Here is a 12,584-nt window from a genome sequence, read left to right on the forward strand (position 1 = left end):
TATCTTCAGCATGGGAGCCTGGGTATTAACTCCCAAGCCTCTGCTCCTCTGCTGGGGGTTACACACATTACCACAGAGATGTTACTTGTTACTGGTATTATAGAAAAAAAAAAAAATCCAAAAAAACAACAGTGGATTTACCATTGGTGAACTGTTAAACCTTTGTGTTTGAATAAAGAAGTGGAATGGTGGGCTTTTCTGCAATAAACAGAAGTTGATGGGTTTTTTTTACATATTGGGAACCAGTCAAGGAGCCTCCCATACAAATTGGGGGGGAGGTTCCCTATAAGAATGGCAAATGAAGAGGCACCATTTTGATGTCATCAATTATGAAGTCGCATCTGAGGATTTTCAAACAGGTCACATGAACAGACGCTCAGCATTTTTATAACACGGTTATAGAAAGAAGAGTGAGATACCCTAAGAAAACACCAAAAGTTTAGTTAAATTGAATAACTCATAAAATATAATCATGATTTTTATTTTTTTAAATATCACAAGCTTGTTGTGTTGAAACACAAGTTTTAATTATTTGTGTCCCCCCGAAGTAGCCAATGGTGAATTGTGGTCCGTGACAGGACCCTTCCTTTATCTAAAGATAAGTTCAAATTATTGTTTCATAGGAGTTTAAGAGTTATGGAAATTAACAAGATGCTTTGAAGTGCAATGATTGAATAGCAAAAAGCTTAAAAATTAGGGTTATAGACCTGTGCCGGTCTCTTCAGGTTTCTCTGAACACACTTATAATATTTAAACAATCAAATGGTGATAACTGTACTTTCTGCTGTGGGTTTAGTTAATTGATGTACAGTACAGCCTTACTGCCTTAGTTAATTGATGAACAGAGTAGCCTTACTGGGTCAGACCAATGGTACATCAAAGCCCAGTAGCCTGTTCTCATGGTGGCCAATCCAGATCACTAGTATCTGGCCAAAACCAAAGGAGTAGCAATATTCCATGCTACCGATCCAGGGCAAGCAGTGGCTTCCCCCATGTCTTTCTCAATAACAGACCATGGACTTTTCCTCCAGGAAATTGTCCAAACCTTTCTTAAAACCAGCTATGCTATCCACTCTTACCGCAACCTCTGGCAATACGTTCCAGAGCTTAACCATTCTCCGAGTGAAAATTTTTTATCTTCCTATTGATTTTAAAAGTATTTCCTTGTAACTTCATTGAGTGTCCCCCTAGTCTTTGTAATTTTTGACAGAGTGCAAAATTGATCCACTTTACCCATTCTACTCCCTCAGGATTTTGTAGACTTCAGTCATATCTCCCCTCAGCCGTCTCTTTTACAACCTGAAGAGCCCTAACCATTTTAGTCTTTCCTCATACGAGAGGAGCTCCATCCCCTTTATCATCGTGGTCGCTCTTCTTTGAACCTTTTCTAGTGCCATTATCTAATCTAATCTTCCATTTGCAAGTCGCACATACCTATACAAGCTCAAGGCGACAGATCAAAGAGGAAGGGGAAAGTAGTAGGGGAAGGGGGCATGGAGAAGCAAGACTTAGAAGTAGGGGGTGATATACAGAAACTAAGGGCTCCTTTTACTAAGTTGCGCTAGCGGTTTTAGCGCGTGCTACAATGCCACGCATGTTAGACGCTAACACCTCCATTGAGCTGGCATTAGTTTTTCCGCATAGAGCGGGGGTTAGCGCGCGCTAATCTGCATCGTGCGCTAAAAACGCTACCGCAGTTTAGAACAGGAGCACTAAGACAGTTAATTGTCAAAGAGCTGAGTCTTCAGGTTTTTTCTAAATGTGGTGTAGTCTCTTTCCTGATAGCTTCTGGTAGGTCATTCCAGGTTTTTACATCCAGATAAGTTTGCAAAGAGTGGAAAATTCGCTTGCAATGGAGGTATTTTGTGGATGGCAGGTTTAGTTGGATTCTGTTAAGGATTCTTTTTGATGTCGACCAAACAGTAGAGAATAGTTAGATGAGAGGGGCTGCTGAGTTTCTGTATAGAATCTGGTGTAGGATACATGACAATTTGAAAATTATTCGGGATGTTATTGGGAGCCAATGTATTTGCCTGATGAAGGCTGTGATTGAATCAAATATCTTTAATTTGTAGATTAGTCTAACAGCTGTGTTCTGGATGAGTTGCAGTTTGTGGATAAGAGTAGTATTGATGCCAAGGTAGGCGGAGTTACAATAGTCCAATTGTGGTAGGACCATCATTTGAACGATCAGAGCAAAGTGGTGTGGATGGAAGTATGATCTTGTGAGTCGCAGTTGGCACATAGTGTAGATGGTCTTTTTCCGAAAGTTAGATATTTGTGGTTCCATTGTGAGAGTGTCGTCTAAGATGCAGCCTAGTACCTTGGATTTTTCCATTATGAGAGTGATGCCTGATGAAAGAGTGAAGTTAGATATGACATTCTGTTGTGCGGTGTGGAAACCAATGGCTTTGGTCTTAGTGGCGTTCAGTTTCAGCTTGTTGTTCGTTGCCCAGGTTTGAATTTTATCTATATTGTTTGAGATTTTTTCCAGCAATATTAGGATGGTTATTGGTTATGGGGATGAGGAGGAGGATGTCGTCGGCATAAGATAGTATAGCTTCGTCTTCCATTTTGATGTGTCCCAGCGAGCTCATGAATAAATTGAATAGGATTGGGGATAATGGGGAGCCTCGTGGGATGCCACAGAATGCCTTCCAAGGGTTGGAGTATGATTCTTGCCTTCTGACCAAGTATTCGCAATCCTATTATTCCGATTTCCGAGAGTTTGGTTAGGAGTAATTGGTGGGCCATTGAGTCGTAGGCTGCGGAGATATCAAATTGGAGCAGTATTGCCTGATGACCCGAGCTTAGCAACTTTTTGATTTTAGTAATTGGAGTGATGATGAGGAGCTTGGTGCTGTGCTTTTTTCGGAAGCCATATAGCACAGTTACTTACCGTAACAGGTGTTATCCAGGGACAGCAGGCAGATATTCTTAACGTATGGGTGACGTCACCGACGGAGCCCCGGTACGGACCTTTTTAACTAGAAAGTTCTAGTTGGCCGCACCGCGCATGCGCGAGTGCCTTCCCGCCCGACGGAGGAGTGCGTGGTCTCCAGTTAGGATAAGCCAGCTAAGAAGCCAACCCGGGGAGGTGGGTGGGTCGTAAGAATATCTGCCTGCTGTCCCTGGATAACACCTGTTACGGTAAGTAACTGTGCTTTATCCCAGGACAAGCAGGCAGCATATTCTTAACGTATGGGTGACCTCTAAGCTAACAGAGAGGGAGGAGGGATGGTTGGCCATTAGGAAAATAAATTTTGTAACACAGATTGACCAAAGTGTCCATCCCGTCTGGAGAAGGCATCCAGACAGTAGTGAGTAGTGAATGTGTGAACTGAAGACCAAGTGGCCGCCTTGCAGATTTCCTCAATAGGAGTGGAACGGAGGAAAGCCACAGAAGCAGCCATAGCTCTGACCCTGTGGGCCGTGACAGGTCCTTCCAGTGACAGGCCGGCCCGAGCATAACAGAACGCAATACAGGCAGCAAGCCAATTGGACAGCGTTCGTTTAGATACAGGGTGACCCAGACGATTAGGATCGAAGGTCAGAAAAAGTTGAGGAGAGGAGCGGTGAGCCCTGGTACGGTCAAGGTAGTACGCCAGGGCACGCTTACAATCCAGCGTGTGAAGAGCCTGTTCCCCAGGATGAGAATGGGGTTTAGGGAAGAAAACAGGCAGCACGATGGACTGGTTGAGGTGAAAGGCTGAAACCACCTTAGGAAGGAATTTAGGATGGGTACGCAGAACCACCTTGTCGTAGTGAAAAACAGTGAACGGTGGATCGGCGACCAGTGCATGTAGCTCGCTAACCCTCCTGGCAGAGGTGATGGCAATGAGGAAAAGCACCTTCCATGTGAGAAGTTTGAGCGAGGTAGTAGCCAGAGGCTCAAAAGGAGGTTTCATGAGGGCTGACAAAACCACATTGAGGTCCCAGACGACTGGGGGAGGCTGAAGAGGTGGTTTGATATTGAAGAGGCCTCTCATGAACCGGGAAACCAGAGGATGAGCCGTGAGGGGTTTTCCAAGGATAGGCTCATGAAACGCAGTGATGGCACTGAGGTGGACTCTGATTGAGGTCGACTTGAGGCCAGCGTCGGAGAGAGAGAGCAAATAGTCCAGTACAGTTTCCACCGCCAGAGAGGTGGGATTGTGGTGATGAAGGAGACACCAAGCGGAGAACCGGGTCCACTTCTGATGGTAACATTGGAGTGTGGAGGGTTTCCTGGAGGCATCCAAAATGCGACGGACTGGCTGAGACAGGTTTTCTGGAGAGGTCAGCCCGAGAGAAACCAAGCTGTCAGGTGGAGGGAAGACAGATTGGGATGTAGCAGAGACTGATGTTGCTGCGTAAGCAGAGAAGGAAATACAGGAAGAGGAATGGGCTCCCTGGAGCTGAGTTGAAGCAGGAGGGAGAACCAATGTTGTCTGGGCCACCGAGGGGCGATGAGAATCATGGTGGCCCTGTCCTTGCGGAGCTTGAACAGGGTCCGCAACATCAGAGGAAGTGGAGGGAAGGCATAGAGGAACCGATCCGTCCAGTCGAGTAGGAATGCATCCGGGGCCAGACGATGTGGAGAGAAGAGTCTGGAGCAGAACTGGGGCAGCTGATGGTTGTGAGGAGCTGCAAAGAGGTCCACCTGTGGAGTGCCCCATCGAGCAAAGATGGAGTGGAGAGTGGGAGGATCCAGGGTCCACTCGTGAGGTTGAAGGATGCGGCTGAGCTGGTCGGCCAGGGAGTTCTGTTCGCCCTGGATATAGACCGCTTTGAGAAAAAGATTGTGGGCTGTGGCCCAGGTCCAAATTCGGAGGGCCTCCTGACAAAGGAGACGAGATCCGGTGCCGCCTTGCTTGTTGATGTAGTACATGGCGACTTGGTTGTCCGTGCACAGGAGAAGAACCTGAGGATAGAGAAGGTGCTGGAAGGCCTTGAGAGCATAAAACATGGCTCTGAGTTCCAGGAAATTGATGTGATGTTGACGCTCCTGAGGGGTCCAGAGTCCCTGGGTGCGTAGATCCCCTATGTGAGCTCCCCATGCATAGGGGGAGGCATCTGTGATGATGATCATGGAATGAGGGGGCGGATGAAGAAGGAGGCCCCTGGAAAGATTTGAGGAGTTCAACCACCATTGAAGAGAGTGCTGAAGAGACGATGTCACAGAGATGGGATGAGAAAGAGGATCCCTGGTCTGCGACCATTGGTTGGCGAGGGTCCATTGCGGTATCCTCAAATGGAGTCGCGCCAGAGGAACCACATGGACTGTCGAGGCCATGTGACCCAGAAGAATCATCATCTGGCGAGCAGGGATGGATGGTTGGAGGAGCACCTGTCGACAGAGGTGAAGCAGTGTCCGGTGCCGGTCGGCAGGAAGGAACGCTCTCATGGAGTTGGTATCGAGAAGTGCTCCGATGAACTGAAGGCGCTGCGTGGGAAGCAGATGCGACTTGGGATAATTTGAGTGTAGGCCTCCTTGAGGTCCAGGGAACATAGCCAGTCGTGTTGAGACAGAAGAGGATAAAGTGTGGCAAGTGAGAGCATCCTGAACTTTTCCTTGACCAAACACTTGTTGAGGTTCCTGAGGTCGAGGATAGGACGAAGATCTCCTGTTTTCTTGGATACCAAGAAGTAGCGGGAGTAAAATCCCTGACCTCTTTGGTCTGGTGGAACTTCTTCGATGGCATTGAGAAGGAGGAGGGATTGGACCTCCCTGAGGAGGAGAGGAGTTTGGGAGGAGTGAGAAGCAGACTCTACGGGAGGGTGGTCTGGAGGAAGAGTCTGAAACCTTAGTGAGTATCCGTGACGGATGATGTTTAGAACCCACAGGTCTGATGTGATGGCCTCCCAGCGTCGTAGAAAGATGGTGAGGCGGCCCCCGATAGGTTGAGGCAGAGGCAGCGAGGGTTGGAGACTGGCTATGCCCTGGAGAAAGGAGTCAAAAGGGCTGAGGAGGCTTAGTTTGAGGGAGAGGCTTAGCTGTCTGGTGAGATTGCGAGCGAGCCTGAGAGTGTTGTTGTTGTTGTTGGCGAGGCCGACGAGATTGCTGTTGAGGAGGATTCAGCGGCCTAGCAGAAAAGCGACGTTGGTAAGAAGACTGAGGTCTGTATGGTCGTGTCGGCGGAGTCTTCTTTTTAGGCTTAATGAGGGTGTCCCATCTGGTCTCATGAGCCGAAAGTTTTTGTGTGGTGGTATCTAGAGACTCCCCAAAAAGTTCATCACCAAGACAGGGCGCGTTGGCAAGGCGGTCTTGGTGGTTGACATCCAGGTCAGATACTCTCAGCCAGGCAAGGCGTCGCATAGCAATTGCCAGAGCAGAGGCACGGGAGGAGAGCTCGAAGGAGTCATAGATTGAGCGTACCATGAACTTCCTGAGCTGAAGGAGGGTGGAAATTTGTTGCTGAAACAAAGGGACCTTGCGTTCAGGGATGTACTTTTGCAGAGCAGAAAGTTGTTGTACCAGATATTTCATATAAAAAGAAAAATGAAATGAATAATTGTTGGCTCTGCTAGCCAGCATGGCATTCTGGTATAGGCGCTTTCCAAATTTATCCATTGTTTTACCCTCTCTGCCAGGAGGGGTGGAGGCATAGACACTGGAACCATGAGATTTCTTGAGAGTGGATTCTACTAGGAGGCTCTCATGTGGCAACTGGGGTTTATCAAATCCCGGGATAGGGATGACCCTGTATAAACTGTCCAGTTTCTTAGGGGCACCTGGAACAGTAAGGGGGTTCTCCAAGTTTTTATAAAACGTCTCCCGCAGAATATCATGGACGGGGAGTTTGAGAAATTCCTTGGGGGGTTGGTCGAAGTCCAAGGCTTCTAGAAAGGCCTGGGACTTCTTGGAGTCGGACTCGAGTGGGATGGAAAGAGCCCCAGACATCTCCCGAAGGAATTTTGTAAATGAGGACTGCTCGGGCTTGGAGGTGGATTCAGCCATGGAGGGTTCCTCATCAGTGGAAGAGGCATCCTCCTCGGTACCGAGGGGGGATTGCTCCCATAAGTCAGGGTCCCTGATGGCCGGCTCAGCATGGCGGGTTTTAGAAAGGGACTTGCCAGATCTCATGGATACGGTGCCGGGGGATGAAGACCGGTGCCGATCTCTGTCCCGGGAGGAGTGGTGTCGATCCCGGTCCCGAGACGATCGATGTCGATCTTGGGTTCGGGATGGGTCCTCCGCTGTGCAGGTCTGTAATGTAGGCTGTGCCGATAAGACCGGCATCGAAGTATTCATCGGTACCGAGGGGGTGGCCACTGGCGTAGTGGTGCGAGGCTCGGGCCGGACCGGTACCGGAAGGAGCGGTGCCAGCAGGGTTGGGAGCAGTTCCTGAAGCTGGTGCTCGAGTTGCTCCTGTAATTTAGTTTGGAGGATGGCCGAGATACGGTCCTCCAATGGGGGCACCGGTACCGTTTTACTTTTCTTCGGTACCATAGGTGCCGCTCTACGCTCCGGTGATGAGGAGGCCGATGAAGAGGCACTCACCGTTATCGGAGCGGAGCGCTTACGGGACTTGCGGGACGTCGGAAGGACCGGTGTCACCGCCGTGGCTGGAGGGCGCTCGAGGGAAGTGGAAGGCTTCTTAGCTGGCTTACCTGGCGCCATCGACCCCGCAGAAGGATCAGGTGGTGTCGATGTTGACGGTGCCGATTTCGGCGGTGCCGTCGACGTCGGGGTCGGATCCATAGCAGAACCGGTGCCGAAGAGGAGATTCTGCTGAATTTGTCTATTTTTAAGTGTGCGTTTTTGAAGAGTCGCGCAGCGGGTGCAGGTGTCAGCCCGATGTTCCGGACCCAAGCACTGTAGGCACCAGTTGTGTGGGTCCGAAAGGGAAATCGGGCGTGCACACCGCTGGCACTTCTTAAAACCCGGCTGAGGGGGCATGAAGGGGAATACGGCCTCAGCGAAATCAAAGCCGGAGGCTTGTATGATGGCAACAGGCCCCGCCGGGGCCTGTTGAAAAATAAAGGAAAAAATAAAGTTTTTTTTTTTTTTTTTTTTTGTAAATTAGACAGAAAAGAAAAACCCGAAGGAAAAAAGCAGAAAAAATCAGAATAACGCGATCGGGAAGGCAAAAAAGGAGTGTTCAACAGCCGTTGAATATCACATGCGTCTTCTTCGCTCCGCGGAAACGAAGAAACTGGAGACCACGCACTCCTCCGTCGGGCGGGAAGGCACTCGCGCATGCGCGGTGCGGCCAACTAGAACTTTCTAGTTAAAAAGGTCCGTACCGGGGCTCCGTCGGTGACGTCACCCATACGTTAAGAATATGCTGCCTGCTTGTCCTGGGATAATGGGATGTATGAAGGCAGGAGTGTTGTTCTATGTATGAGGCTAGCTGCTTGCTGACATGGGACTCAAGGATTTTAGTGAGGATCGGAATGCCAGCAATCGGTCTGTAGTTAGATGCTATGGAGAGGTCTACTTAGACTGTTTTCGGTATAGGGGTTAAGGCTATTTTACCCATTTCTTTGAGTAGATGCCCTTGGTTCAGGGAACTATTTAGCAGGTTGGTGAGCCAGCTAATGATATGATGCGGAGCTGCAGAAAGAAGGTATGGAGGACAGTTGTCTAGGGGGATGCTTTGTAAGGCTAGCTTTGATAAGTTTATTGGTATCAGGGATGTAAAGGTTAGTGAATGAAGACCAGATCTGGTCTGCTTTTATGGATTCAGTGTATTCCGTATAGTTGTGGTTGGGAAGTATTTGTTGTGGCTGACTTAGCAACTTCCGACTGGACCAACTTGACTTTGTTGAGGAAGAAATCTGCTAGTTCTTGGGCTGAGATTTTATTAGAGAAGGTTGCAGAATCTTGGATTGGGGGGATGTCAGTTGTCGTAGTAAGCAAATCATTTTTTTTGCTGTCTGTTGTGTTGCCTCCTTTCTTCAGATATGGAGATCAGAATTGAATGCAATACTTCAGATGAGGTCACACCATGGAGCGATACAGGGGCATTATAACATTCTTAGTCTTGTTAACCATCCCTTTTTAAATAATTCCTAGCATCCTGCTTGCTTTTTTGGCTGTCACTGCACATTGGGTGGAAGGTTTCATCATACTTTTCTTGGGAGCTAATCCCCAAGGTAGACCCTAACATCCAGTAACTGTGATCAGGAAGTGATCAGGCAGAGTACGGTACAGGGATTCAAACAGGGATTGGACGGATTCCTGAGGGATAAAGGGTTCGTGGGATACTGAGGGAGGAGCTGGGATGTAACACAAGTATAGAAAGCTAACCAGGTAATAAGTATAGAAACCAACCAGGTCGTGCATGTGCAAGACCGGAGGGTTAGGACTTCGATGGGAAGATAGGACTTCAATGAGAAACCAAGGTGTCAAGTGAGCCCCTTCTGTTGATTCAGACAGGTCGTGACCTGTTTGGGCCGCCGCGGGAGCGGACTGCCGGGCAGGATGGACCTATGGTCTGACCCGGCGGAGGCACTGCTTATGTTCTTATGATTCAGGTAATTGTTCCTAATGTCCATCACTTTGCATTTGTCCACATTAAATTTCATCAGCCATTTGGATGCCCAGTCTTCCAATTTCCTAAGGTGTGCCTGCAATTTTTTACAATCCACATGCGTTTTAACAACTTTGAACAGTTTAGTGTCATCAGCAAATTTAATCACCTCACTCGTCGTTCCAATTTCCAGATCATTTATAAATAAGTTAAATAGCACTGGTCCCAGTACAGACACCTGTGGCACTCCACTGTTTACTCTCCTCCATTGAGAAAAATGACCATTTAACCCTACCCTCTGTTTTCTATCCGATAACCAATTCCTAATCCACAACTGAACTTTGCCACCTATCCCATGACTCTTTAATTTTCTCAAGAGCCTCTCATTACCCCTAAGTGTTTTTGAAAAAAATATCCGATTTGAATTTTTGGGTTTTACAGTAAAAATTAGAACACTAAACATAAACTGTTCTGCATGGGGAGCGATATCTTACAAGTTATCACAATCTGTGGTTGATAATTGGGATATATCTTTGCTACAGCAACTACAAAGCTGAAATAGGCTTGTTGGTCTTTCATTGTCAATATATATTATATTAAAATTAAATTAATTAAAAATGTCTTTATATCAAGAAATCCCATACTCAACTAAGCAATCATGGAAAAATCTTCTTCCTCACACTTTTTTTTATGGAACAGTAGTTATTTCAAATATTTGTTTGTGATGTTTGGATAAGAACAATTAAATAACAAAAGATTAGAAAAATTGAATAGCTGAGATTTTCAACCTTTGTTTTAAATAGCCTGTGAACTACACTACAAAAACACAGAAACCAGTTTCATGTACATTAATTGTGCGAGAGGCATTGTTGTCTATTTGGCTTACCACATCAAGCTTGTCCCACATTTCATAATCGTAAGATTTGATCTTGGGATTTTTTCTTTCCTTCCCATTTTGTTCCTTAATAGGCACTGTGGGTTTTGCTTTCTTCTTTTTCTTAAAATCCTTATTTCTAATTGGTGGTAAATTCTAAACAAAAAAATAGAAAGAACATTTATTTTTTAAAAATGTTGGCGGGATGGAATATGACATTATTTCATTTAATCCATAAACATGCTTAGAGGGCAATTTTCAAAGCCATTTCTATGGGTTACAACATTTAACTCATGGAAAAGTGCTTTTTGAAAACTCTCAGTCCCTCTATGAAGATAAAATGATGTGCACTGTTCAACAATAACAAATATAGATTTCACTGTCTACATGTGTTTTAATAACTTTGAACAGTTTAGTGTCATCTGCAAATTTAATCAGCTTACTTGTTGTTCCAATTTACAGATAATTTATAAATAAGTTAAATAGCAGCAGTCCTAGTACAGATCCCAGCAGCAGAATTCATACATTATGCAGATGGCATTTTAGATAATGCTAGGGAAGAGCCAACTATTGTGGTATCAATGACAAAGGAAGGTCAAGGAGGCTTTATAAGCCAAGGAGAAATTAGGCTCTTACCTCCTTTTTTTTTCTTTTAGTCCCTCCAGACCGGCATTGAACAGACAATCAGTCTGACAAATAGCCAAGCAAGAACTAAAGAACCGTGAACTATAAACACACCAACTCCATTCTCATATGGAGAAGACAAAGTAGTTGTTTGGATTGGACAGGGAGACACTGTTGGAAATTGACTAGAACAGAACCAAGGTGTCCCCCTAGTTTGCCAGCTACGCCAGACGAACCAAATGCTGCTGCTTTTACTATACTCTCCAAAAACCAAGGCAACAAGATACCGCAGGGAAAAAAAAGTACTCTTCGCGAAAAAAACAAAATGACAGGGCGGGGTCTGTGTTGGTCTGGACGGTAAGAACCTAATTTCTGCTTCTTTATCGTCCCTCCAGACTAGCACAAAATGGATGGGACGTACCAAAGCAGTACCCGTCATGGGTATAACCCCCGAAGAGCCGTCACAAGAACACACTCACTGAACACCACGTCTCGACGTGCCTGAATGTCCACATAGTAGTGGCGAACAAAAGAACAGAGAAGACCAAACCACCGCTTTAAAGATATCCACCGGAGGCACAAGAAAAGACTCAGCCAAAGAAGCTGCCTGACCCCAAGTGGAATGAGATTTGAGAAAATTCAGAGCAGGTTTCTATTGAAGAAGGTACATCGAAGTGATAGCCTCCTTGATCCAGCCCACAATCATAGCTTTAGAAGCAGTGTCTCCCTTAGGAGGACCCGCAAGAAGGACTAAAAGATGATCTGACTGATGGAACTCCTGGGTCCGCTGAATGTAAGCGTGAAGGACCCTAAGGACATCTAATTTCCATAACTGTCTCTGCTCCAAAAAAGCCCTCCTGACTACCCAAGACTGGAAGGGCAACGGACTGGTTTACATGAAATGGAGAAATGTCCTTTGGCAGAAAGGAGGGAACCGGCTACAGTACAACCCACTCCCTAGAGAACTTCAGGAAGGGAAGTCTACATGAAAAGACCTGCAGTTTGGAAACGCGTCTTGCAGAAGTAATGGCCACCAGAAACACAGTCTTAAGAGTAAGGTCCTTCAATGTGTAGGACAGCAGTTCACAACTTGGGGTCGCATAAGACTATCAGAAAACACATACACTTCTCCCTCCGTATTCGCGGTTTCTGCACTCGCGGTTTCACATAATCGCAATTTTTTTGTCGGGTGACTCCACCCCCCAAAATATTAAAGTTCCTTTCCTTTTGCTGTAATGTAAAAAAGTTTAACTTTTACCAATATTCACTCTGCTTCCATGCTTTCTCTTACAAAATCGAAGTTTCAAAACTTTCACCCTGAAAATCGCCGGTTCACATCATGAACAGGGAAAAAAAACGCTGCTTCCCAGCATCCATAGAGTGAAATGCTGCTTCCCAGCATGCATAGAGAAAATCACTTGTCTGCTTAAAGCTTTCTGAATCGCTGCTTGCCTGCCCAAAAGCATTGTGAATCGCTGCTTGCCTGCCAAAAGCATTTTGAATCGCTGCTTGCCTGCCAAAAATATATCTGGGATATTGCCTCTCCTTCAGGAACAGGTCTGGTCTCCCACCATGGCTACAAAGTGCAAAAGTTTAAGTGCTACTGAAAGTGCTCCCAAAAGGGAGAA

At 46.4% G+C, this 12,584-nt stretch overlaps 1 protein-coding gene across 3 annotated transcripts in view; it reads right to left on the reverse strand.

Annotated features, from left to right (window-relative positions):
- The window catches only part of RPAP3 (RNA polymerase II associated protein 3), a 150,484-nt gene that overhangs the window by 116,728 nt on the left and 21,172 nt on the right, over window positions 1-12,584 (reverse strand). For all 3 annotated transcript variants that reach the window (XM_033957900.1, XM_033957901.1, XM_033957899.1), the window contains one exon: window positions 10,345-10,488. In XM_033957900.1, coding sequence (XP_033813791.1) covers window positions 10,345-10,488 — 144 coding nt within the window. The remainder of the gene's footprint in view (window positions 1-10,344; window positions 10,489-12,584) is intronic.

Source organism: Geotrypetes seraphini, chromosome 9 (assembly GCF_902459505.1).
Source record: "Geotrypetes seraphini chromosome 9, aGeoSer1.1, whole genome shotgun sequence".
Classification (NCBI taxonomy): domain Eukaryota; kingdom Metazoa; phylum Chordata; class Amphibia; order Gymnophiona; family Dermophiidae; genus Geotrypetes; species Geotrypetes seraphini.